We start from the raw sequence: 26,952 nt of genomic DNA on the forward strand, positions 1-26,952 counted from the left end.
GCAAGCTCACTCGTACAGCCACTTTGGAAATCAGTTTGAAGTTTCCTCAGGAAGATGGCAATCAGTCTACCTCAAGATCCAGTAATTCCACTCCTAGGCATATACCTAAAGTATTCACATTCATACAAGGTCATCTGTTCAACTATGTTCATAACAGCATTATTTGTAGTAGCCAGAACCTGAAAGCAACCTAGATGCCCCTCAACTGAAGAATGGATAAAGAAAATGTGGTATAGTTACACAATGCAGTACTATTCAGCAGAAAGAAACAATAGAATCTTGAAATTCTCAGCAACAAGGATGGAACTAGAAGAAATCATCCTGAGTGAGGTAACCCAGTCACAAAAAGACAAACATGGTATGCACTCACTCATATATGGATTTTAGACACAGAGCAAAGGATCACCAGCCTACAATCCAAACCTCCAGAGAAGCAAGGAAACAAGGAGGACCCTAAAAGAGACATACATGGTCCCCTGGAAAAGAGGAAAGTGACAAGATCTCATGAGCAAGTTGAGAACACAGGGATGGGGGAGTAGGAGGAAAAGAAGGGGAGAAGAGGGGGGAGGAGGAGGACATGCGGGAGCAGGAAGATTGAGTTGGGGGAAGAATACAGGAGAGCAAAAAAGAGATACCATAATAGAGGGAGCCATTATAGGTTTAAAGAGAAATCTGGCACTAGGGAAATGTTCAGAGATCCACAAGGATGACCCCAACTAATAATCTAAGCAATAGTAGAGAGGCTACCTTAAATGCCCTCCCCTGATAATGAGATTGATAACTACCTTACATGCCATTCTAGAGCCTTTATCCAGTAGCTGATGGAAGCAGAAGCAGACACCCACAGCTAAACACTGAGCTGAACTCCTGGAATCCATTTGCAGAAAGGGATGAGTGATGAGCAAAGGGGTCAAGACCAGGCTGGGGAAACCCACAGAGACAGCTGACCTGAACAAGGAGGAGCTCATAGACCCCAGACTGGCAGCTGGAAAACCAGGGCCCCTGAGTGTGGGTGTCAGTTAGGAGACCTGGGAAGTCTGTGGGGCCTCTGGTAGTGGATCAGTATTTATCCCTAGTATATGAATGGACTTTGGGAGCCCATCCCTTAGTCTAGTCACACAGGGAAGAGCCTAGGCCCTGCCCCAAATGATATGACAGACTTTGATGATCTCCCATGAAAGGCCTCACCCTCCTTGGGGATCAGAAGAGGGGTGGGAGGCATGGGAGGACAGGAGGGAGAGGGATTGGGATTGATATGTAAAATAAAATTGTTTCTAATTTAACTTTAAAAAAAGGTGAGAAGTCAGCAGGGCAGTGGTAGCACATGCCTTTAATCCCAGAATCTGGGAGGCAGAGGCAGCTGAACCTCTAACTTCAAGGCCAGCCAGGGCTACACAGAAACCCTGCCTCAAAAAAACAAAAGCAAACAAATTTAACTGAGAGATGGCAGGACTTGCCTAGGATCATACACAGTTTGCTATCAGGCACAACTAAGACGAGGCTTCTGGCTGCTGATTCCAATTGAGTGCTAGAAAAGCCATATATATTGCACAGGGGCTACCAAACTAAAGAACCCTCCATGCTGACTCTGCCTCTGACTCTTTCCATCAGACTCCTTGCTCTGGCCACCACCTGTATCTGTCCACAGTCACTCTGGTTATCATTTCTAGCCCATCCTATAAAGAAGCCATGTCTGGAAGTCTTCCTCTAAGCTCCTCAAGAAGCACTAAATGCTCCCTTCTCTGGACTTCTGGACACCTGCACCTTCTATTACTAGACTAAGATCTTGGTGAGACGCATTCCACTGGAACACATCAAACTGGCCCTTGTGTTTCCGACCAGACATCCAGTACATAGTATACATTAGCTGAATGAGCATAGTTCTAGTTCTAGTTTCATTTCTATTGCTGTGATAGCATACCTTAACAATGAGTAACTTGGGGGAGGAAGGGGTTTGTTTGACTTAAAATTCCAGGTTTCCATCTATATTTGAGGGGGGAGTTAAGACAGGAAGTAGTCAAAAGCAGAAAGAAATGAATGCACATGTTCTTGCTTGTTTGCTTGCTCTTAGTTAGGTTTCTCCTTTCTCACACTCTTCAGGAACCCTTGCCTAGGGAATGATGCCACCCACAATGGGCTGGGTTCTTCTACACCAATGAATAATGAAAACAATCCCCCACACCTGTGTGATCTCAACACTTCCTGAGTGAGATTCTCCTGCCAGGTGATTCTAGGTTGTGTCAAGCTGTCAGTTAGAACTATCAAACATGCGTAGATTTTCTGTTTTCCATGGGAAAATTGCTCAGTCCTGTCTGGTTAATCATTTTGTAACCCTGTAACTTAGACCAAGAACTGTGTTTCATTAGCCATCAGGAGACAGGGGTCTCTCTGCCTAGTTCTGATTGTTCTCGAACTCACTATGAAGACTAGGCTGACCTTAAACTCACAGAGATCTGATGCTTCTGCCTTCCAAGTGTTGAGATTAAAGGTATGTGCACAATGCCCAGCAAAGATTGTGTGTGCCAGTTACCTTGGGGAGGAGGTCTTTTTTGTAATTTTTTTTTATTTTTGTTTTGTTTTGTTCTGTTTTTCCTGGAGCTGAGGACTGAACCCAGGGTGAGCTAAATCCCCAACTCTATTCTAAAAAAGAAAAACAAAGTAAAGGACAAACATAAGCCACAACACAAAAACCTTAGCTAATGGCTCTGGAATCCCCTTCTGATTCTCCCTGCCATTGCTCTCTACAAAGGCACCCACATTTTCCAAGCAGTGACTCCGAGTGCACATGCAGGAGGGTTAGGTACTTTGCAGAACACCATGCTGGAGTCCCTGCTCCTCCTGAAGAGGCTGTGTGGGCCCAGCAGACATCTGTCACTGCAGCACCTGCCACCTCTCAGGCTTGCATTTGGGAGGGGTGGAGGTGGGGTTAGATGTTCACAGCTCAGACAGACTCACAGGGAGCTTTCACTTCATTATTCTACCCTGAGTTGAAATAAATACTTATTTATTCACCAAAGCATACTGGAATATGCAGAATGGCTCTCCTAAAGGGCTCAATAAAGCTGAAATATGTGTGGACTCTTAATAATTTTACAATAAACTACACTTTAGAATCAATTGCTCTGGCACCAAGAAAGTTGCCCAACTGATGGATTATGGTGCTGGCTGGCTGGCTGGAGTGTGTGTGTGTGTGTGTGTGTGTGTGTGTTGTACTCTTTCAATGGAAGTGTGAACAATCTGGAAAAAATTCAGACATCCCAGAAACTATAGTTTTACCTAGGTAAGGCTAGTTGTGACATTTTTTTCTGATGAGAGCTCCAGAGGTGAGGAAAGCCAGAGGCACTAATCAGGAAAATGAGGTACCAGGGTGGAAATATTCATCTCGGAGGAAGGGATTGGGAACAAGGAGAACAAACGATTAACCAGCCATGAACTGAGGACTAGAATCCTCCACTGCTGCTCACAAAGTGTTATTATCCCACTTTGCCAAAGAGTCTGTGATGATTAATCCTGATTGTCAGTTTGATAGGGTCAGAATCATGGAGGATACAAGCCCTGCGGCATGCCTGTGAGGATGCTTTGGGGAAACTTGAACTGAGGTGAGACAACCTACTCTGCATGGGGACAGTCGCATCCCAGGACATGGAAAGGAGAACCCGAGTGAAGCCTGGATGTTCAAGTGTTCACCTCTCTTTGCTTGCTGCTTATAAACACAATGTGGCCAGCCCTTTATGCTACAGTCCCCATGTCTTCCTGCCACAGTGGACTCTATCTTGTCACACTTCACTGTTTCCTGAGTTACATTCCAGCCACATTTTGTCACAGCAATGAGAAGTTACTACTACAGAGGCCTGTGGTTAAAGCTGCCGCATGAGCATCTTATGGAAAGCAGAGCAGAGATGACAACTCGGGCTCCCTCTGATCTGAGGCCCTGCCCTCTTCTAGGAAACAGTGCCTCCCTCTATCCTTGGTGTCACAGGACACAGTGCAGAGGCTCTCCAACCTCTCGTGCTAGCATGGGGAAAGGGGACATGAGTTACCTAAAAAACGACATTTCAGATCTGAAGGAGAGGATTTGCTCTGAAGATTTGTTCTGTTTCTCACTCCAGGAGTCAGGTGCTAGGTTCAGGCCTGGAGAAGGCATAGGGCCCAAGATCACCAGGGTATAGTGTGGCCATCAGTACATCTTGGTGACAGGGAAGCCACTAGGCACAGTCAATCACAGCTAGCCTTTAATGCCATTTTCCTTCTGCCATGATCATTCTCAGTGCCAACCTAGGCCTCGGGTATTGATAGCTCCCACCGTCAGCAGAGTTCCAACCCCCTTCCATTCTAAGTAAACCACCTGCTGGGTCCTCACACCCTTAAATCTGAATCTGTGCAGGCTAGGATGAGAGGAAGGGCATGCAAGATGCAACAGTTACCTGTGAGTGTGTGGGCTACAGATGTACAGAGGCATCCTAGAGATGGGATGGGGTGGGAGCCCAGCACTCCCAGGCTGGACTGCAGCCAAGTCCCTAGGCTCCTTTACTCTGCAGAGCTTTTGTGGGATGAGCTTAATTCATTTGGGGTTTAAGGAGATGAGCTATTCCCCTCTAGCTAGCACTGCCAGATCCAGAACTCTAGAATGTGAAGAAATAGTCCATTCACCTACCCAATAAACATTGATTAAGCATCTATTCTGTTCTAGCCAGCTGCTAGAGGTACAGAGATGGCCAGGACAGACTTGGTCTGGACTTCATGAAGCGTAGAGCCTGGAGGAAGATAAAGGACTGAATGGGGCTGGTGAGATGGCTCAGTGGGTAGGACTGCTTACTGTGTGAGGACTTGGGTTTGAATATCTAGCATTCATGCATAAATTGAACATGGCCACATATGACTGAACCCCAGTGTTCAGATGTTGAGACAGGCAGGTCCTAGGAGCTGGCTGGCCAGCCAGCCTAGCTGAAATGGCAAGCTCTAGGTTCCATGAGGGAGTCCCTGCCTTGAGGGAATAAGGTGATGTCTTTCTCTATATGTGAACATGACTAGATGCATCTCTCTCTCCCTCTCCCTCACTGTCTCTTTCTCTATCCCCCTCTCTGCGAGTGTGTGTGTGTAATGCACATGTGCACACACACACACACACACACCTGTGAAAGGGACAACAGACTTAACCTAGTGATATGTCAGGATGACGTCAGTGGAAGAGTGACACTTAACTAACACCTGGAAGATGGGCAGGGCTGGCTTGCCAAAGGAAGAAGCAGAAGGTTGGGATAATGGCGTTCACCCTTTCTCCTGAAATTAATTGCCTTCTCTCTGTGTGTCTGCCCTGGCTCCCCTTCCTGTAATAATTTTAGCAATTTCAATTACGTATGGCTAATCTCACTGATAAACCTTTGAAAAATAAATACAAACTCGGGCCTACTTGGCAATAGAACCAGCTGAGGGGAGGGAGGCCAGCTGCACATATCTACCCTCCTGAAACAAGACGAGCCTGGGACAGGACGTGGCAGGGTGATTGCTGCAAGGCTTGGGACCTGGCTACAGCTCGTGACAGAAAAGACCTAACCAGAAGCTGTTTCTGTGGGCCACGTGGGGCCTCCATCCAATGTGTCATTCTCTTTTTACAGGAAACAGTCCCATCCCCAGGACATTGTGAATTGGATTGCTCCCAGACAATGTCCAGAGAAACAAGTCCAAGGCTTAGAAAGACCCTAGGAGATGTCACCTCATGCATACAGGACATACAGATGGAGTACCAAAGCTCAGCAAGAAGAAATTGCTTGTGGAGACAAAGGAATGACTGAGTGAGGCGGTTAAGAGCTAACTGTCTGGCTTTATGTTCTGGCTCCACTATAAGCAAGAGACCAAGGCATTACCAGCCGCGGCTCTTGTAAATGGGAACAAAATAGCTGTTTCTGATGGAGTTGATGTGAGTCTTACATGAGAAAATAACCACGGTGTAGTGTTTACAGAGCCCCACATAGAGAAGTCGTTCAATAAACAGCAAGCACACTAGCTATCACTGTTACCCAGTATCTGTGGAAGGACTAGCCTAGTGTCCCAGTGGGTTCACTGCCAATCCAGGGCCTCCTGCTGGCATTACTATTCCTTTGTAGCATCTCTCTAGATTTCTCCCCAGGGAAGAAGTCTGAGGTGCTATTGCCTATATGTGTACCCCACAATGGCAGCAGCATAGAAATGGTGGTGACAACATAAATCCAGGCTTGCTTGTGAGGGTGGAGGCAGCCCAGGCTTCTGGTGCCCATGATTTCCTGATTTTCATTGACATTCCACAAGACTTTTACCTTTATCTATAAATCTCTGCACTTCCCCACCAAGGCAATAGCTCCCTCCATTGGCTCTTCCCCTGTCTGAGCTCTCTGTCTGTAGATTAGGGTGATCTTATCTTTTCTATTAGGGAGTGATTGCAGCTCTTGCTGGGTTCATTAGCAGCTGGAGAACCCCTCCAGATTTATTAGCTCAAATCTAGCTTCCTCCATCACATCTTCTTTTCAGACACATCCACCACAATAACAGACAGGGCATTGCCCAGAGCCTTAATTCTTCATGTCCTGTATCCAACTGCAAGTATCTGGTGAAGCAAAGGTTCCTTCAACCACAGCCAAAGACAGGCTGGAGGACAGAGACTCTATTCCATTCCATTCAGCGGCCAAATGATGTTATATCCATCACTGGTCTGCGTGTACCTCATCCAGGCAGGCTAACATCTACTCTTAGGATCTTTTCTCCTCTAAACAGAAAAGCCAGGGTCCTGGCATCAATTGCTCTTGCAGCATACACAAAAGAGATGTGCAGTGGCAATTGTAGTTCAGTGATGTGGCAGAGAATCCTTGCTAATGACAAAATCTATTTCCCCTTCATCCCAGTCTCACAGCAAACTACATTTCCCAGATACCTTTGCTGGGATGTGCAGCAACACGGTGAGATTTAGCCAACAAAACCGTAAGGAATGATCTGCACTGCTTCAAGGCTTGACCCATAAATTACTGTGTGTGAGTCTCCATGTTTTGTCCCACCCCTGGCCTCTATGGAAACACATTTATAAGCTAGAAGATGCTTGGGACCTAAATGCCCTTATTTGAGTCCATAACTGTCAGGGACTCCCTTGTGGAAGTTCCAGTAAGAACTGTACAATCTGCCTTCTATATCTGTGGGATTGACACCATGGATTCATCCAACAGATGGCTGAAAATAGTCAGGGACAATTAGGTCTGTGCTGAGTGTGTATAGATACTTTGCTTGCCACTGTTCCCTAAAAGCTGCCATATAATAACGATCAGCATTTACATTATATTTATCTAGAGATGGTTTAAAGTATGTGGGAGAAAATGCTACATCATTTAAAGGAGACACTTGAACATCTGCATGTTTTTTATTAACAAAGGGTTTAGAATTCATCCCTTTCCATAGTAAGGGACTACTGTGCTTGTCACTGTGTGAAGCTGTGGGGTTTGTGGGTTGTTTAGCTGCAGCAGTTAGCATTGCCTCCTGGCTATAATACCACCACCAGCTATTTTTAAGTTCCTACTAAGAGACTTTAAAGACAGGCATTACCACTATTTACATCTTAACTGATGAAGAATCTCCCAAGAGCCCCCGGGGCACAAGTCACTAAAAGCTTCAGAAGCAGGGCTCCTCACCTGTCTATCAGGGTTGGGCTCTTAAATACCAGCTACTTTCTCTTATTACTAAGCTACTTCATTAGAAGGTCTCCTGACTACACCTGCGGGGTCTTGACTCTGACAATCTACAAACTTTAACTAGAGAGAAGAGGCATATAACACTTCCCACCTACCAGAATGGCTCTTATTAAAAAGTGAAAAATAAGAAACATTGGCAAGGTGGTAGCGAAAGTCAAACCCTTGTACATTGCTGGTGGGAATGAAACATGGTGCAGTCATTATAGAAAACAGTTTGGCAATTTCCCAATAAATTAAAATGTGATGACTGTCTAGGTCAGTGAGTTCCCTCCTTAGGAACATACCCAGAAGGAGGAAAGGCAGAAACTGGGCAGATATTCGCACACCCATATTCATGGGACTATTAGCTGCAATACCAAGCAATTCAAGTACTCACTGTTGGGTTAATGGATTGTAAGGATGGAAAATTTTAGCCTAATTTTCCCTAGACTCTGCCCCCTAGCAGTAAGTAGGCAAAAGCTCATTCTTAGCTGATTACGATAGGGCAGGTTACCGACAGCACCTGTGAGTGAATGAGAACAGGAAATGAGCCATGCCACACTACCCAGAAGCCCTAGCGAAAGCAGACTTCCTGGGCTAAGCATGGGCTTAGATAGTTTAAATTGATTGGTCCACACTGAGTGCTATGAGATGATTGGTTTGTGATGCGCGGGCTTTGTTGTAACCCTATAAAAGCTGTCTGAACCCTGTACCCAGGGTTCCCAGTCCTCTACCCCACGTGGAGTATGGCTGTGGACCCCAGTGCACTGGAATATAAAAGACCTCAAGCTTTTGCATCAAGACTGCTTCTCGTGAGTGATTTGGGTGGGGGGGGGTGCCTTTCCTGAGTCGGGGCGTGAGGGTCCATGCCCTCCTCAGGTCTTTCAGGATATGCAAATATGGTATACATGTACCATCATGGTATATTACTCACTTTGAAGGAGGATGAGCCTTAAAGACTTTGATCTAAGCTGGGCGTTGGTGACACACATCTTTAATCCCAGCACTCAGGAGGCAGAGGCAGGCGAATCTCTGTGAGTTTGAGGCCAGCCTGGTCTACAGACTAGTTCCAGGACAGCCTCCAAGCAAAATAGAGAAACCCTGTCTCGAAAAACCAAAATAAATAAATAAATAAAAATAAAAAGACTTTGACACAATAAAAAGGCTAGACACAAAGGATAACTATTGTATGACTTCATTTTCATGTAGTACATCGTCATGTTCACTGAAAGAATGTATCTGTGTGGTTTGGGGCAGGGGAGGGCAGTGAGGAGGAGGGGACTAGCACATCTGTGTAATAAGTACAGAGTTTTGGTTTGGGAAGATGGAAAGCACTGTAAAAACAAAGGGTGATGATGGTGGCACAAAAATGCAAAAATGCCACTGAAAGCACACTGAAGATGGCGAAAATGGTAACTTCTATTATGGGTATTCTTTCATCATAATAGAAAGATTTTTTTTGTTAAAACAAAAGAAATGAAATTTTCTGATACATGGTACAATACGGATGTACCTAGAAAATACTACACTGAGCGAAATAAGCCAGGCAGGAGCTAAGTAATATAGTATAACAACACTGAAGTGAGTCACCTACAAGAAGTGAATCCATAGACAGGAGAGAAGAACAGAGGTTGCCAATGGCTGGGGGGAGAAGGAACAGGAGCTATTATTTTTGGATTTCCTTAGGTTTTAGAAGGGGTAGTGATGGCTTATATATGGGAATATGTCAACACCACTGAATTGCAAACTTTAAGATACTCAAAATGGAAAATGTGATATTATATATACTTTTCCACAAGAAAAAAAATATTGAAAATCAGGGAGTGAGTAGGAAGGAAGCATAGAGGAGAGAGCTTTCGGTTTAATTCATTTATTACAGATGCCCTATGTCAATCAGTGTTCTTAACACCTGGATGGGATGAGGTGCAGAGACCTGGTCAATACTCAGTAATTACTAATGTACACACAAACATCCTACACTGGCAAGTACACTCATGCACAATAACTGAGCTACTGGGCTGTGTTCATTCTCTGGAAATAAAATGTATTTTAGGGATCGTTCTTTGGGAAGCACAATATGTGTTTGCCATTCCTTTTAATCCACCAGAAGCAAAGCCAAGACTCTCTACCATAATAACGTCCCTTTATTAAACCCATATTGTGAGCCAATTGCTCTCCTGAGCTAGATATAGGGCCCACTGACAGAAGAGGTCACCAGAACTCAGAAAGGTTAAGTAGTCTGCACAGCTGGTAGCTGCTCACACTAGAAGGTTAAAGGCCTGTCTATCAAATACTCAGGTCTGGGTCTTTTCTGGTTCTCCATGCTGGTTTTCAGGAGGCAGATCTGAGAACTCACATCACTGTAGTAGAAGCCAGAGAGAAGGCCAAGATTGGGGTTCCCTGAGGACCTGAGAGAGGAAGAGAGGAAGAAGGAAAGCCAGGTGCATCGCTGTGGAGGATGGAGATGGAGAATGCAAAAGATGGCTTCTCTACTGCTGAGCCCTTCTGCTCTGCTGCCAAACTCAGAAAACTCCAGGCAGCATGTGTGGTCCTAAAACTCCTACTGGACCTGGTCCTGCTGGAAAGCCAAGGCACTAATGAAAAGTTTCCAGAACATTCACTCACTGGTTGGCTTCTGCAGTGTTCCTGCTTCTGTTTCTTGACTGTTTCCCAGACAGCATCACTCAAATGATGAGATGTCTGCTTCTCCCTTGAAGACTCACAGTCAGGCATGAGTCCTGTTAATTTCAGGTGCAAAAGACTCTGACTGAGGCAGAGTGGAGAGCTAGTCTCATGCCATGCCCACAAACAAGGAGGAAAGCTCTGAACAACAGAAGCATCCTCCTACTATGTAAAACAATACAGCTCCTTGAGGACACAGAAGGCTTTGCACATACAGTTTGTTGCATATGCATAGCAACATCATGAGGTTGTTATCTCCAAAATGAGAAAATGGGGGCCCTGAGAGTCCGTGCGGCTCATCTAAAGTCATCCCGGGAGGACAAGGAAGAGAGAGGACTTGGTACCTGCGGCTCCTGATTTGACAGTGCATTTTTTCCAACTAGAGAACATTGTCACCCTCCAAGAGGAGAGAAGGATGATAAACAGTATGGTGGATGCTGTCTTCCTAAACACCCAAGCCACAACTCCATCTATCTCAGAACGCCTTTCTTCTGTCTGCTGAGTGGCTCCAGACACAGAGGTTCCCAGCTCCATCCTTAGTGCTGCCTAGTCCAAGGTGCCTCCCTGGCAGGCTGGCACAGCACAGGCAACCTCACCCCCATCTGCCCGCCTTTCTTCCCTCTCCTCTCTGTTCCCACCCCCACCCCATTCTCAGAAAGAAGCACTGTACTTTCATCTCTTTCCTCTCTTACCAGCTTGCCCAGGCTGCCCCAGATGCCTCCTCACCTTAAGCAAACCCATTTGCATTGCTGTGGGAACAGCCTAATCCTCTTCTCCCCTTTTACATGTTAATTCTCTGATTTACAGCTGCAGTGTTAGATAGAGGGGAAAAAAAAAAAAAAAAAAAAAAAAACCAAACATGGCAAACAAAGGAATTCAGCTCATTCTATTTTACATTTTGAGGGGGGTGGGAGGGCTTCTGGGGTGCTGGTGATATTCTATTTCTAGATGCAGAGGCTGCTGGCACAGGTGTGCTCACTTGGAGACAGCTCTTTGCTCTATGCATATACATTCAGTAAGTACACCAGACTTCAATAAGCAATCCCATGGGCTAAGCATTGGGACACACGCCTCTAATCCCAGCACTCAGGAGGCTGAAACAGGAGGATTATCATGAGCTCTGAGGCCAGCCTGTGCTACTAAAGTAGAAACAGATACAACAAACCCCAATTCCTTTATAGGCTTTCAATTCTGGAAACTTGGGTCACCAATGTATCAGGGTTAACAATTCCACAGCAGCGGCAAGAGAGGGCTGTCCATGGTACCTGCAGTGAATGGTCTCTATAGGCAAGCTCTCTTAAATACTACAGAACCACTGAGGAGACCTGGCCCCAGGGTCCCAGGAGAGAGACTTCATAGCCTTCTAAATCATCCTATGCACACAGTCAGCAATAAGGTCCTTACTAACAAGCAACCCTTCTCTTTATAGGGCTGAAGAGTCCAAGTTGTGAGGCTAAATTCTGTTCCTTAACTTAGTAAGGCTTTTTCCACTTGCTGGGCATTTTCAAAGAAGGGGGTCAACAGATAGTGGATAAGAAATAAGTAAGCTCATATCCCTGGGGATGCATGAGTGTAAATGCCCTCACTGTTTCTTAGACATACCATGAACCATCCTATGTCCAAGTAACTGAGGATGCAGTGCCTCATCCTCACGCATTCTTCCTTTCCTTGTGTATACAGAAGGACTCTACTTTTCTTCCAGAACTTTCTTCAATGCAGCTGTTCCCCCATTGCCCCAGGTTGAGCAAGCAGTCCCTGCCTAAAGAGCTGATGCAGTCTCTAACATATCTAGTAATAGAATTTTCTACTTTTTACTGTCAGAGGTATTTTGGTTTTTTACAAGGTAGACTCTTCTTCCTTCCTTCCTTCCTTTTTTTTTTTTTTTTTAACATTCTGTTTATTTAGTGTGTATGTGTAGCTTCCACACGCATGCTATGGGACTTGTGTGTATGCAAATACACACATACAACTGGTGGACTTAGTTCTCTCCTTCCACCACATGATCAGCCTCAGTCACAGGGCTTGCCAGTAGGAGCATTTACCACCTGAGCTATCTTGCCAGGCCCAGGGTTGGTTTCTTATTCCAGTTGCAATTCCTCATGCCTGGCCAGTACCTGGTTTATAAGAAAAACTCAAAAGGGGTCACGTCTGGAGGAAGCGGGTATCTAGAGGCACTGCTTGAATGTACAAACTCCACACTAGAGAAGTTTTGAACACTAGAGTTTGTGTTTGAACACTAGAGAAGTTTTGCGGTTCCTGGGAGGTGGGGAGTCCAGCTGGGTGAAGCGGCTCACTGAGGGGAGGGCCCTATGGATTACAGCCTGGCCTACCTTCCAGCACGACCCCCCTCTTCTCATTGATCTTTGGAATAATGGGCTATGCTGCAAAGCTCCACCACTCCAGCCTGACACCACCATGATGGACTGTCCCCTCCAATGGTGAAGCCACAATAAACCCATCCTCTGTTAAGCTGCCGGGCATTTGGTCACAGCAGTGAGAAAAGTCATACATAATTACCCCCAGCCAAGGATGTATAAAACAAAATAAACTTCCTCTCTGAATGATGGTCTATAATAGCATACTGAAGATAACCAAAACACCCCCCCAGCCTATGCACAGTTAACTGAGAAAACTGGTGCAATGAACACTGAAGCTTACCCAGCTGTGAAGATGCAACCACCCAGGTGGGTCCAGGACTCTCCAAGTGAACATGTCAGCCACAGAGTGTCACACACTGTATAACTTCCCTCAAACGGTAACGTTGGATAAACAGGGCATAGCTCAGTGGCTTCTAAGGGTTAGAGATGGTAGGGAAGATTGTGGCAGGTGTGACTATGGAGGATGGCATAAGGGAAGCCTTGTGGGAGTCAAGTTGGCAAACAAATATACATAGCTAGCTTTGCAACTTCTTAGAAATCCTATCATTATTCTTAAAGTAAAAGTTACACATTTCTAAAGATTTTATTTTTAATTATATGTTTTTATGCTAGTGTGGGCACGGGAGTGCAGATGCCTGCAGAGCCCAGAAGAGGGCATCAGAGCCCATGGAGCTGGAGTTACAGATGCTTGTTAGACACCCATGTGGGTGCAGGGAACCAAACTTGGGTCCTCTGCAAAACCAGTATGTGTTCCTAACCTCTGATGCATCACTGCAGCTCCAGATATTTTTTTAAAGCTTGCTTTCTTATTTTCTGACTACTCAAGAATTGAATACACACACACACTCACACACACACACACACACACACACACACACACACACGCACGCACGCACGCACGCACACACACACGCACACACACAACACACACACACACTTGAGGCCTGCAAGGCTGAGAGATGACCCAACCTAGAGTCTGCCTTGCACTGTCAGAGGTCCTGATCATTCTTAACCAATGAGGGGCCACCATGTGATGTCAACAGATCAGAAAGCCTGGGTGCTGGGAGGGTATATAAGATGCCCCCATTGGTAAATAAATGAGTCTGCTGTTTGCTGTTTCCCTTCTACCTGACTACAGGTGCCTGTGCCAATGACACCACATCTTCTCACCCTCTCCCCTGAGGGAGACATTAGGACCCAACATTATCTCTCTCTCTCTCTCTCTCTCTCTCTCTCTATCTATCTATCTATCTATATCTATATATCTATCTATATGTATGTATGTACATATATGTATATATATGTGTATATATGTATATATACTATGTATTGTGTGTGTGTATGTATATTCTATATACCCACAATAATTTTCACATTCTTAAGGCTTTACAATTTCAAAATGCTTCCACGTATGCTGTCATATAACTTGACAACAAGCCAGTGATGTAGCCATTCAGGTTCCTATTCAGATAAGCACAGCACACACTGCTCAGTGCTTTGTTGAAGTGGCTAGTATTTTGACAAACATAGTACTTAAATCAATTAAGTTCAATAAAATTCCAGTTTTGTCATCTGTAAAACAAGGGCTGTAGCTAAGATGACCTGGGGGAGGGACACATTTGGTTATACCACCATCAGACATGCATGCATCTTGTGCCCTAACTTTTCTCCTTCTGAGTTATCATGGTGGTTGAGGGGAACTCCACTGCATGCCAGAAACTGTACTCACTGAGGAGGCTTATCTTCACACAGCTGTCCCAAATAATCTCTGCTATAAAACCAGAGACACTTGGATGGGGGCATCAGAGCCTCCAAATTCTCATTCTCAAAGGTCTAAAAGTGTTGGCATGAGGATCCCACTGAGCTTCTGGATCCTGTGTCATTACAATGTTCAGACACTGTGGCTGGTTTCTGTTCCCTTTGCCTCCCATTCCCCAGGAGCCATCTTCTAGACGTCATCCCATCATGACCCATTAACCCTGGCTAACACTACACTAAGGAGGTGAGGGGGGCTACGAAAATGTCTTACCAGATTAGTGAAGATGTATGTGTAATAGGCTGACACCATCCCCAGCTCGGCTGCCTGCAATGCAAAGAGAAGGCGATTAGAGTGAGAAAAACTCCTGGAAGCCCAGGAGCAGTAGGGTGCCACATCTACTATTTATCTGGCCCACTAACCCTCAGCACAAAGCAGAGCAGAAATTTTGTCTGCTTGGCCCTGGATGTTAGAGGATGAAAGACAGAATCATTAGCCGCTAAAGCATGTTCTTTCCATCTCACCCCACTCCTCACCCTGAGTGACACCGGAATATCTGGTGCTCTCATGTATAACATACTCCCCAAAATAGGACTGAGCATTGCAAAAACCAGAATGGACTTAAGGGAAATGAAGCAAACAAGGAAACATACTAGAATAATCTCCACGACTCCTAACAGCATTGACTAAGTTTTACCTACTGTCCAGCCAGCCAGGTATTCTAAATCATTCTACATGGCTTAACCAAAATGGACAAGCACTATTTTTCTTCCTTAACTCCTATTTTTCCAGCAGAGGAAACTGGCACAACTGTGGCTAAGTCACTTGTATGAGATCACATGTATCATAATTCTGAAGCTTTTTACCAAACTAGACTCTCCTCAAGGACCACAAGCTTGAAGGAAGTGCACACCCAGCACTCTTAGGGACTGTGAGTAGGATTATGGAGCATGCCCAAATGAACCCTGCCTCTGTCAGGATGCAGATGAGACCTGAATAGGCTGTGTCTGCAGCCATGTGGAGATCAAGTGAATTGTTTGCAAACTTGATTCCTTTATTCCTGCTAAGGAACAAGTTGCCTGTGACATGCCTCGCCCTTGATCACCATACAGGAGTGTGGTGTCATCCCATAGCTGAGAACTGTGGTTTTGATACAGCCTCCCTTTTGTCTGATCTCTGTAGCCGTCATAAACACCCCTAACCAACCTTCCCTGTCAGTGTGCCAGGCTTTGAGTGTGACAGGTGCTATAGAAACCGACAAGGAGATCAGGTAAGTAATGAGCTTGGCTCTCTCCAGGGTCCTTATCCCTCCTGACAGTCCATTAGATTTTCATAATATATCCTGTAGCCCGGGGCCACTGGGAGATGGCTCTTGTCATGACTATTGTGGTGGTGGAGGGGAGAAACAAGAGCAGGATAATTGCATTTTCCTGTTTCTCTCCCTAGAACTCAAATAACTTTGTGAGCATTCGTAACTTTGCATCTCCCCGGCTGTTTAAGGTTCAGGATAACTGATATCACCATGGTCCCAAAAGGCACCTGAAGTGCAGAAGGGCTTGGTGACAAGACCAAGATGGTGTGGGAGCTGTAGTGGTATGCAAGGTTTCCATGGGTTCCTTCTCCCTTTAACACTTTCTTCCCCCACTCTCAAGACAGGCAAGATGTCTCTCTCCATCCACAGCCTACCACACCCTCTCACATGTTTATTATGAGAGGTCCACTGCCTCAGAGGCGGCCTAGACCCACATGAACTATTGCTATGATCATCCATCCAGAAGCAGGCTAAGGGGCACAGTCAGAAGTTAAAATACATTTTGTGAAACCTGCTGCCCTAGAGATAAAAGACAAGAGATCCTAGATTTTTAAGACATGAATTCTGAGTAAACATGGAGTTTGTCACCAGGACAGCCACTCAGTAAAGTAGGGGATTATTGTGCAAAGACTTCTGAAATCAAGAAGATGCCAAGAGTTGCCAACCGGACCCTGGCTCCCATGTGCACAGCAGGGTTCCAGAAAGCCCCTGGGATCCCCCAGAGAGAGGAACATGGAGTCCCATGGAAGCCCAAGGATAAAGGTCAGGCTTGCCAGAGAGATTGCCTGCCTGTGGCTACCAGAATGTCAGGTGGGAAGCAAGGAAACTGGTTTCCCCAAAGTGTCCCTGCTCATGAATCAGTTTGGCTGTAAAAATACAAGAATGTAGGTAGAAAGGGGAGTTAGAAAGAATGGCTATGGGATACCCAGAACAGCTGTCTGCTAATGGGGATCATCATAGACAATTGCCTTCGGAGGCATGATGCAATAAGAAATACATCCATCCATCACAGAGCCTCCTCCTCCTCCTGCAGAAAAGCCCTAAGAAATGGGAAAACACAAGCTATGTTTAAAGGAACATTCCAGTATTGGCAAAGGTGCACTGTGTGCCACTTCTGAGCATGTAAACGGTTAACAGTGGCAAGTCATCTCAAACTCTTTTGGTGCGTGTATCGCTTGAACTTGGCATTCCACTTTGAGAAGCATATGCTAAAGAAATATGCATGAATGCACGTGCAGGAAGATTAATGTATGAAGATGTGTGCCCTCACATTATTTATCATAGCAAAAGATTGGAAACAACCTATTTCTACAAAGATGAAGGGATAGTTAAATAAATTATGGGACATTGGCATGATAGGAAATGATATAGCCACTAAAATATTTGTAGAGAAATATTTAATGACGTGGGAAAATGCAAGATACATAGTTGAGCATAGAGAATGGCTGCTTACACAAAGTTTTAAGCAGTAGGGGGATAACTGAAAAAATGGCCGAAACAGAAAGAATAGACATTAAAATTTTAGGAAAGGTTAAGGCTGGGCAATGGGTTGTGAGTGACATTTATTTTCTTCTCTGTACTTTTTTTGAAAATCTCAGCAATGAATTCAGAATGTTAGTGAGGTGGGGGTAGGGTGGGGAGCCGGGGGAATTCAATTTGCTATGTCAGGAGTCAGGGAACACTCTTGGGGAGAACCACCCTCTCTCCCGCCTCTGCTCTCTAGAGGGATGCTGGGAGGACTTCTGTTTTCTCAGCTGAAGCTCTTACCCCTAAAGATGACCCCTACTTCTCTCATCCCCTAAAACCTACAGGAGCCTTTTCATTCCTAATAATATCACTGATAATATCTCCATGTGAGAAGGAAGAGAAAAAAAGACAAAAAGAGGTGTGTGGGACTGTGTCTGTATGTGTATGTCTGTGTGTCTGTGCATCTATGTGTGCTCCTGTCTCTGTGTATGACTGTGTCTGTGTGTGTGTCTCTGTCTATGCATCTGTGTGTGTCTCTCTGTGCATATATGTCTGTTTGTGTATCTCTTTGTGTTCATGTCTTGCTGTATATTTTTCTGTGTGTGTTTGTGTCCTTCTGTGTGTGTCTACCTGTGTGTGTGTGTGTGTGTGTGAGTATATGTGTGTATTCAAGTGCTCTTTTATAAGTTGAGTGTTCATAGACAGATGTGGTTTTGGTGCTGTGGAAAATTACTATAGCAACAGGCTGAAGGGAAAGCCCTGGATATTGAGAAAACTCATTCAAATATCAGGTTAACTTTTAGTTTTAGGAGGAAAAAAAGACCTGGGCAGGGAAGGAAGGGAAGAAAGAGGTAGAAAAGAAAGGCGAGAAATAGACAGATATTGAGTGTTTTCGGGTTCAGCACAACCAGGCAGAGGTTAATGAGGAGTCTGGCTACCCCATTGGAAGATGGCAGGTTGTGTTTAAATGTGCTATTAAAATAGCATTAAGAGAGGTCAATGTGTCTGAGCACTTATGGGAACTGCTGAAGAGCCAAGGAATAGCCTAGAGCAAGACTTGCTCTCTGACACACATGCTTAGCCCAGGGACTGGTACAAGGCGGCACCTCAGCTGTCCAGCTGTTTCCTGGCTTCTCTCTCTCTGAGACCTGCCTCTCTAATCCATGTGCCTATGTCTGTTTGGCCATCACTCTAGGTCATCACAAACCTTTTCAGAAAGCCTGCCCTAGGGGAGAGAACAAGCTAGGTGTGTTCAACCCAGGTTCCCACAGGGTTGGCTTCTGATAGCTGCTAATGTCCCAGGACCTCAGCTCTATCACCTACACAATGAAGACAACAACATACCCATCTCACATCACCTTGGAGAGGACTGTGCTGTAAAATGATAGGGAGGCACTTTGCAAACCGTTGAAACTCTGTCAGGGCTGAGGAGTGGTGCCGTGTGTACACTGTCTGACAAGTGGCCTCCACCAGAGCCTCTCAAATCTGACTCTAGGTCCAACTGGTCTCTCAGCCCCACCAGATGCTAAGTGTTTCTGAGTGGCACCATCATCCTGCTTTCTCTTTGGAGGGACTGGTGTCCATGGAAACAGAAGTAGACAGAGGAGGAATCAGCATTCATATCCAGCCCAGGATCAAGGAACAATCATAGATCAAGTCAGGAAAGACAAAGAGGGTGCACTACACTCCCCAGCACCCACCGCAGCCAGGCTCCTACCTTCAGGAGGATGGTGTGGGACATGGAGGCATTGGCATGGATGATGATGGTAGCTGTCTTGTCGTCCCGGATCTCCTTGAGGAGCGGAGTGGGGTCTCGCGTGTCATCCAGCATCCGGACTGAGAGTGTATCCTTGGAGATAAGGAATTGCCGCAGCAGCTTCTCCAGGTTTAAAAGGCCTGGAAGGAGAAAAGGATGAAGGCCCCGAGGATCTGCAGAGCTGCCTCCACAGATGCTCCGGCAAACAGCAAGGCATATGACGACTAAGGCTGGAGGCAGCTCAGAGCTAGTGCTAGGGATGTCTTTAAACCCCAAGCAGGTCTCTCTGCCTCCTGGGCTTTGGTTATGCCGTCTAACTATGAGGAGCACCCATAAGTTCCCACCAGCTCCCCAGTAGTTCTTTGCTTCCAGAGTAGAACATGTGGCCCCTTCAAGAATGCAGCACAAGGTAAAAGAGCCCCCAGTGCTTTCCTTGAAGTGCTGTGCCCAGTAACCGAGAACTTGATCAGAGAGCACCAGCACTGAGTCTCTTCCCTCACTTCCAGAACCGTCCCATGTAGCCAGCTGTCTAGGCCTCAGCCCCTTTTCTAAGAAGGACAGCAAGCAGCTCCCAGGGTTGTATGGTGTGAAACCATGCACTGTACACTTCTTCCAGGCTCAGGAAGATCTAGAAGTATTCCATCAAACTCCATCAAGAAAAGCCCTTGTTTCCATTCTCACAGTGGCAGAGCAGTTCCCTCAAGATCCCGAGGCCCAGGAAAGAGTCTTAGCAATCCTCTTTGAACTCCTCAGAGCCCCCAGCTGCTCTAAGAGAAGGCACCACCACAATCAGAACAGAAAGGGCGTTGAACAGCAGCAAGCCTGGGCTCAAAAACAAATGGCAAAGGGATACCCTGAGCTAAGGATCCTTTTCTTCCGCTCCCCTACCCCCAGCTAGTGGATGCCAAGTGTCTTGGTGGAAAGAAACAATCCAGAGTAAAGTCACTGAGACTAGAGGGCTTTAATTTTGTCTGTCCTTGCCAAAGCAGGCCATGGGGAGGATAGATGTGTGGCAGGAGGGCCATTTCCCCAGACCCAATAGTCCTGAGTCTGGTAGAAAGGTTCCTGCAGGCATTTGCTCACAAAGCAATGACAGGAGTAGCACTTATCAAACCTTATTATTCTCTTGCCAATGTACTAAAATTTTTGCATGGCTTATCTTATGTAAGTCTTCATAACAATACTATAAAGTATTAAAATCCCCAAGTTCCAAGGAGGATTGGGAGGTAAGGAACACACCTCATTCTGTGGGCGGTAGTGATTTTCTACCACTCTAGATTCCCTGTGCTGCCAGCTTCGGCACTGGCTAGCAGAGTATTCAACTGAGAGGTGCCTTCAATGCAACCCATGAAGATTCTTTCTTGTACTCTCCTGAGGCTCAAAGACAATTGTCATAATTCAGAGGCGGCACTGAAGAACATCCATCCATTCTTCGTGTCATAGACAGATGCTGTGACTTGCCCAGTCACACATGAGAAGGACACAGCTGGAACGGGATTTCCCAATTTCTGATCTCCACCCGCCTCTCTTGGGACAAAGCAAGTGGCAGTGAGTACTGTGTCTATACAGCATTCCCGGAGACATGGGCATGCATCTGGGGACTTAAGTGAGGGAAACCAACACTTGGTGTGTTTGTTTGTTTTTAACAAGAAAGAGTCTTCTTTTGTTTTATTTTGAAACAAGCAACCAGAGTGGGAGCTTGATGGAGGAAGAAGCCTGGGAAAGTGTAGCCCACCCATTTTCCTGCTCCCTGTCTTGCGAAAGTCCTTCAGGGAGCTGGGGGCTGTCTGGTGAGTGATGGGCAGAGTTGGAATAACCTGCTTCACAAATGAGGGCCACGTGGCATGTTGTGAGTCTGAAAGAGAATGGCACACATGGGCTCATATCTTTGAATTCTCCTTCCCTAGTTGGTGGGACAGCTTTGGAAAGATAGGGAGGTGTGGCCTTATTGGAGGAGGTGCGTCAGTGGGGGACTCTATATACACAAACAGCAGGCACACACACTGGATCCTGCCCTCAGGAGCTTAAGTAAGTCAAGTGGAGAGTGAAACTGAGTCACATTCCTGCTTTGTTTAGTGGCCTGAATGGATTTGGACTTCTTTGGGAGCAGCCTCCTTTTGTCCCAGCTGCAGGGTAGAGAGAGAGAAGGCACTTCCCCCTTCCTCTGGGGTGATATCAGAGGCAAGTCCCCACCAGACAAAGGCTTGAACTTATGACCCAAAAGGCACCATTTTCACCAGGAGGTCAGGGTGGAGGGCACAAAGCCTTGGTCAGGTCCTGGACATGGGGTGATCGCTGACACCAGAGGGATTAAAATTTAGAAGTTGAATGAACCCCAGCCCACTATGTCTCCGTGCCCAGGAAACCAGGAGAAAGGTTACCGTGTAGAGTGAGTAAAGCAGCACCGAGGCGTGAGTCACCCAGAAGGGGCTCTGGGAATCTTGTTAGGCTCTCCTTGCACTTTCCTGCCGTCCTCCGAAACACATCTCTCCTTTCTCCATCTTCACCCAGTCTCCCCCTTCACCAACACTCGCCCCTAAAACATAGCCCCTGCTGGTAAATCACATGAAGTATTTGCCAGTGTATGTAGTCCCCTGGATTTCCAAGGCATTCTGTCCTGTTAAGGCCATTGTCAGCTGGAGCTACCCCAATCTGAAAACGGACTGCACACATTGCTACTGGAACATAGGGGCTCAGCAACGCCACACACAGCACAATCTAGTATGGCCACACACAGCACAATCTAGTATGGGAGTTTCCCCCTTATGATCACATGACTTACTGTCACTGGCCAGTATCCCAAAAAAGTGTAGGAACTAATACCATTAGCCACAGAAGGGATCCAAATCAAACTTTTAAGTGTGGTATGTATGGGGGGTGTTTATGTCAAGTGTCTCCCTCAACTTCTTTCTGCCTCAGTTGTTGAGACAGAGCCTCTCCCTGGACAGAAGCTCACTGATTCAGCTAGGCTGATGCCCAATAAGCCCAAGGCTTCCCTTGTTATTACCTCCCTAGCCCTGAGATTTCAAAGCACACGTGGCTACTCCCAAGTTTTTATGTGGGTGCTAGGAACACAAACTCAGGTCTTCACGCATGTGTGGGAGAGCTTTACCCACAGAGTCATCTCAAAAGCCCCTCAAAAATGTTTCCACTGGTGGTGCATTGCCTTTGCACAATGGTAAAAGTAGGAAAATGTAAGTCAGACCATGTGAGTCAGGACCATCCAATTACAATATTATGTACCTGAATGACTTCTCTCGGGAAATGCAGGGAACACTTTCAAACATTTTTGCATATCCCCAGTAAGGGCAGGGGCACCATATTTGTTGGACTGAACTGAATCAGCAACTGGGAGACATAACTCTGAGGCCAGGGGAGCAGCAGCAAGACCTGTCACATGGTCACCAAACAAGCAGCGTGAAGGAAGGAATGTGACAACGGGAAAGGCAATCAGAAGACAGGCTTGGTCATAGAAGCCTCAGGACTGTGAGGGGTTGGACATCACAGGGAGACAGGCTTGCTCACACTAGGGAAGCATCTTCCATTTCACTGTCTAAAGATGCAATGGACTGCACATGTGGCAGTTCAGCTCCCAGTCACTGGAGGCAAAGAAGCCCTGGGAAGGCCCTTTTGTGGACTACTGTCTAGGGGATTAAACCATGGATGGGAAGTGGGGAGAAGAAAAGGGGATGCATTTCCAGCTTAGGGGGTCTCAGATTCTGAAAAGCCAATAACAGAATACTTAAAAAAGTTTTAAATTAATTTTGGTGTGTGTGTGTGTGTGTGTGTTTGTGTGTGTTCACATGCATGTGCACATACATGCTCATGTGAAAGTTAGAGAACACTTTCCAGAATCAGTTACTTTTTCCACCATGTGGTCCTGGGCTTCAAGCTCAGGTTGTCATGTTTGGTGGTAAGCACTTGAACCTGCTGAGCCATCTCAAAGGTTCCAGAAGTTGGTACTTTTTGTTCTGGGCAGTGGGAGACTGGCAGAAGAGAAAGCACGCTTATTGCTGTTCTCCTCACATCTTTGTTCTAGAACTAAGGGTTTACCAAGCACAGCTGCACTCACAGGGGTTAAACTCTGCTGTCTTCATGCTTCCACCACCTCCACCCCAGTCTTTGTCTCCTGTAGGATGGGGACAGGATGCTGGCCCTGCAGCAGGCATGCCTGCCAAAGCTGAGCTGAGGAGCCTGGGGAACCCATTAGTCTCGGTCAGGATCAAAGTGGATCAATGTGGAGCCCAATAGGCTCTGGGAGGAAGGGTATAGGCTGGTTTCCAGAACTGGAAGGCAGGGGCCCTAGGGCCAGAGGGAGGACATCAAGGCTGTGAAAGCATTGCCAGTGTTGTTTACAGCCACAGGACAAGGACAGAGATGCTGGAGTGATGTCTTTGCACGGGACACAGAGGACCCAATATCAAAATGTAAAAACAGGCTAGGAAGATGGCTCAGGGTTAAAGTGTTGCTGTATAAGCACAGAAGCCCGGTCTTAATCTTCAACACTCTGAAAAGCTAGGTGTGGTGGCAAGTGCTTGTGACTCAGTGCTGGGTGGAGGGCAGACTCAGAGGGTCAGGTGGCTCCTGGCATCTCCAATGGACAGCCAGTTTCTGTCTCGAAGGAAGGAAAGAAGGAAGGAAGGAACGAACGAAGGAAGAGAAAGGTTGGCAAGATGGCTCATCAGCTGAAGGTGCTTGCTGCTTAGTGATGGTCTGAGTTTGATTCCTAGGACCCACACTGTCCAGTTCCTACAAGTTGTTCTCTGATGTATATATACACACACACACACACTAAATAAACAAATAAATTCAAAGAAAAATATAAGTAGAGTGAGTGAGGAAGACATCTAAACATCAACATCTGGCTTTCACATGCCTAAATGTGTGTGTGTGCGCACGCGTGCGCGCGCACGCGCGCGCGCGCACACACACACACACACACACACATACACACACACAAGAAAGTATCTACATCAGGGTATTGGGGAGTAGCTCAGTTGCTCAGCACTCAGGAAGCCTCAGCGTCAACCTCCAGCACCATATAAACTTAGCAAGAAATCACACACCCAGCAATCAGTTACTAGAGACAGGAGGTGGTGAGTTTGAGGTCATCCTGTGACACATGCAACCCATCTCAATGAAGACAACATTAAACAATATCTAGTTCAGCTGGACTTCCCTCAGCCTTCCTTCCCGTCTCCTTCCACTAGCTGACTCCCTCTTACAGTCCTTGGTCTTGGGCAGTGCTCTGTTCCCAGGGAGGGAAGCCCTGTGAAGTCCTGGCTGGGGCAGCTAATGCTGATGGGCTGACCTTGTGAAGGACCTTAGGGAGCACGTAATAAGTTAAATGAGTGTGATGTGGTGTCCGGTGCCCTTGACCTGCCAAGTACTCATTTTTCTTCCTCTGCCAAGTGTCAAACTCAGGTCATATGGCTGTCAAACTTCTTCTGTGGCACCAATTCTGTTTTTATTTTGGGAGAGAGGGGTCAGTTAGGTTAGGGACTAAGTCTTTTTCTTATGTAGCCCAGGAAGGCTTCAAACTCAATACCCTTTTCCACCAACTTCCTGAGCGCTGCTCTACCTAGCTGGAGAAACTGACTCTGACCAGAGAAGGTACGAGTCCAGAGTGACTGGTCACAGAACGGAGAGGGGCACACTTCAGATTCAAGTATGGGAACCTTTCACCTGCTTGTCTTGTCCCATCTCACATGTGAGGCTGGCCCCAGGAAGAGGGGTGGTGCAGAAGGCCACAGAGCCAGATGCAGGTGGGACCAATCACAACTGTTCAACACCTGGCCTCCAACGGACACGAGAGGTCTCTGTGCTCCCCATGGAGGAAAGGTGTCCTCACTCCTGTGTCTCCTACATGGATCATAGGAATGAGCAAGCCTAAGGAGGCGAGAACCATGTGACCTTGAAATTGGATGTCACCTCTGCTTTCTTCATGCATATAATGAGACCCATAATAGAAGCTGTTATATATGGTGATCTTCAGTTCCCCTACAAATGAGAGGATTTAAATTATTTGGGCAATGTCAGAGATCAAACCCAGGACCCAAGGACTTAAAGTTGAAATGAAATAATATAAAATCTCTCAGCACAGTACTGAGCACACAGTACGTGCCATTGAGGTCACTGCCGCCTCCCAAGATCAGCCTGCAGGTGCATGGGTAGGTTTTATCAAGCAAGCAGCTTCCTCACAGTAGATCAAGGCCATGACATGCCCCAGGTTGTCTTTGAAAGGGGCCTGGGTATTAATCATAATATCCCCTGCTCGGCTCCCACTGCCTCAGCCAGTGCTGCAGGGTGAGACAACAGTAATCAAACGTGCATCATTCTCTGGGCACCAGCACTTTCCCACCCAGCTATCTCAGTGGGTTTTATCATTTCCAACACCAGGAAAGAGGCTCAGAAAGGTGAGGTGATTTGCGGAGCATTGGACAGCTCAACTGTGTTACCTCAGTTTGGCTTGACTCCAAAGATAGTGTGTTCCCTCCCTCCCTCCTGCCCTCCCTCCCTGTTTTACCCCTTCCCTCCCTCCTTCCTTCTCTCTTTCTCTTTTTTTCCTCTCTCTCTCTGTGAGCACATGTATGTGTGCACACCTATGCATGTTTTCAAGTGTAGGTTGATTTTGGATTCCCTCCTCAGTCACTCTCCTTATTTTTTGAGACAGGGTCTCTTTGGAGATCAACAGTTTGGCTGGACTGGTTGTCCGGGGAGCCTCCTGTTTCTGTTGCTCCAACACTGAGATTGCAAATATTTATCATGGAGCAGGGGTTTATGTGGGCTCTATGAGGGTCCAGACTTGAGTCCTCCTGCTTGCGTGGCAAGCACTTTCCTCACAGCCACGTGTTCATCCCCAGGACGGTTCTCTTTCACACCACAGCCTGACTCTCTCTCAGGCAATACTTCCTCCTCTGATCACACTAAGTGTGTTCCCACAGCTGTAGTGGGGACTCCCAGCTCTCTTTGGAAGCCCTCAAAGAGCCAACTCCTTTGGGTTCTGTGGGATGACTAGGGGAGCCATGGCAGGGCCTTTCACCCTGTCTCTCCTCTTGACCTCTTTAAAAATAGATGTATAGATGTTCTGACTCTTTTTTTTTATTATTAAAGAAAAAATACTGTAATCTACTATGTATCTCTGCTCAGTCCCAAACCTGCTTATTAAAAAAATCCCCTTCTGGGAAGCAGGAGCATAAATGGTAGATTCCCTGTGGAATGATCCCTGCCATGACATTCTGAACTGGAAAATACAATTAGATTCCTGTTCCTAATTCTACCCTCAGTGTCTCTTGGCCCAGCATTAATAAGGAAGATGGAAGACGGTCTCATCCACAGCTCTGAGCTACATCTCCCTGCAGCCCCTCATTTTTTAGCCTTTGATTAGATTTTTAATCTTCTCTGCCCTTGAACTTCTCCTGCGTGCTCCACCTTCCTCCCCTAGCCTGGAGGGTGGGGACAAAAGTCGCAGCCACCTAGTGACTTCTCTGAGCAGAACATTATGCTGTGGCTGAAGAGGCCCTGAGCCTGTGACTAGACATTCTCATATCTTCTAGGCCCTGAACTGTACCCAGCCACTGCCCTGCCCCTCTGTTCAAGGACTGTAGGGACCTCTGCTCCAGAGGTCTCCTCTCCGTCCAGGCAGAGCCCACACTAAAGCTGCTGCTGCCCTGGGGTTGAATGTACAGAACTGAGAGGAAAGCCACAGACTGAGTCAGAGGACTTGAAGAAGAGTCCTGGCTTTGCTGGGGCATGACCTGAAGTCCCTTAAAACCCCAGCACTGTTTCTTCCAGGAGGGAATGCCGAGATTCTAATGGAAATAGTACAGAGCTGGGAGGCAACAGTACCCAGCCGAGTACTAAGTGCAGAGTAGATGTGTAACACATCCGAGCCACGATTTCCCCAGGCTCCA

The 26,952-nt window shown here is 46.5% G+C and overlaps 1 protein-coding gene across 3 annotated transcripts in view; it reads right to left on the reverse strand.

The window, feature by feature from the left end:
- The window catches only part of Grik4 (glutamate ionotropic receptor kainate type subunit 4), a 419,871-nt gene that overhangs the window by 123,176 nt on the left and 269,743 nt on the right, over window positions 1-26,952 (reverse strand). For all 3 annotated transcript variants that reach the window (XM_051197191.1, XM_051197190.1, XM_051197188.1), the window contains exons 6-7: window positions 19,001-19,179; window positions 14,778-14,831 (exon numbers count right to left, since the gene is read on the reverse strand). In XM_051197191.1, the coding sequence (XP_051053148.1) occupies window positions 14,778-14,831; window positions 19,001-19,179 (233 nt within the window). The remainder of the gene's footprint in view (window positions 1-14,777; window positions 14,832-19,000; window positions 19,180-26,952) is intronic.

Source organism: Phodopus roborovskii, unplaced genomic scaffold (assembly GCF_943737965.1).
Source record: "Phodopus roborovskii unplaced genomic scaffold, PHOROB, whole genome shotgun sequence".
In the NCBI taxonomy this organism is placed as follows: domain Eukaryota; kingdom Metazoa; phylum Chordata; class Mammalia; order Rodentia; family Cricetidae; genus Phodopus; species Phodopus roborovskii.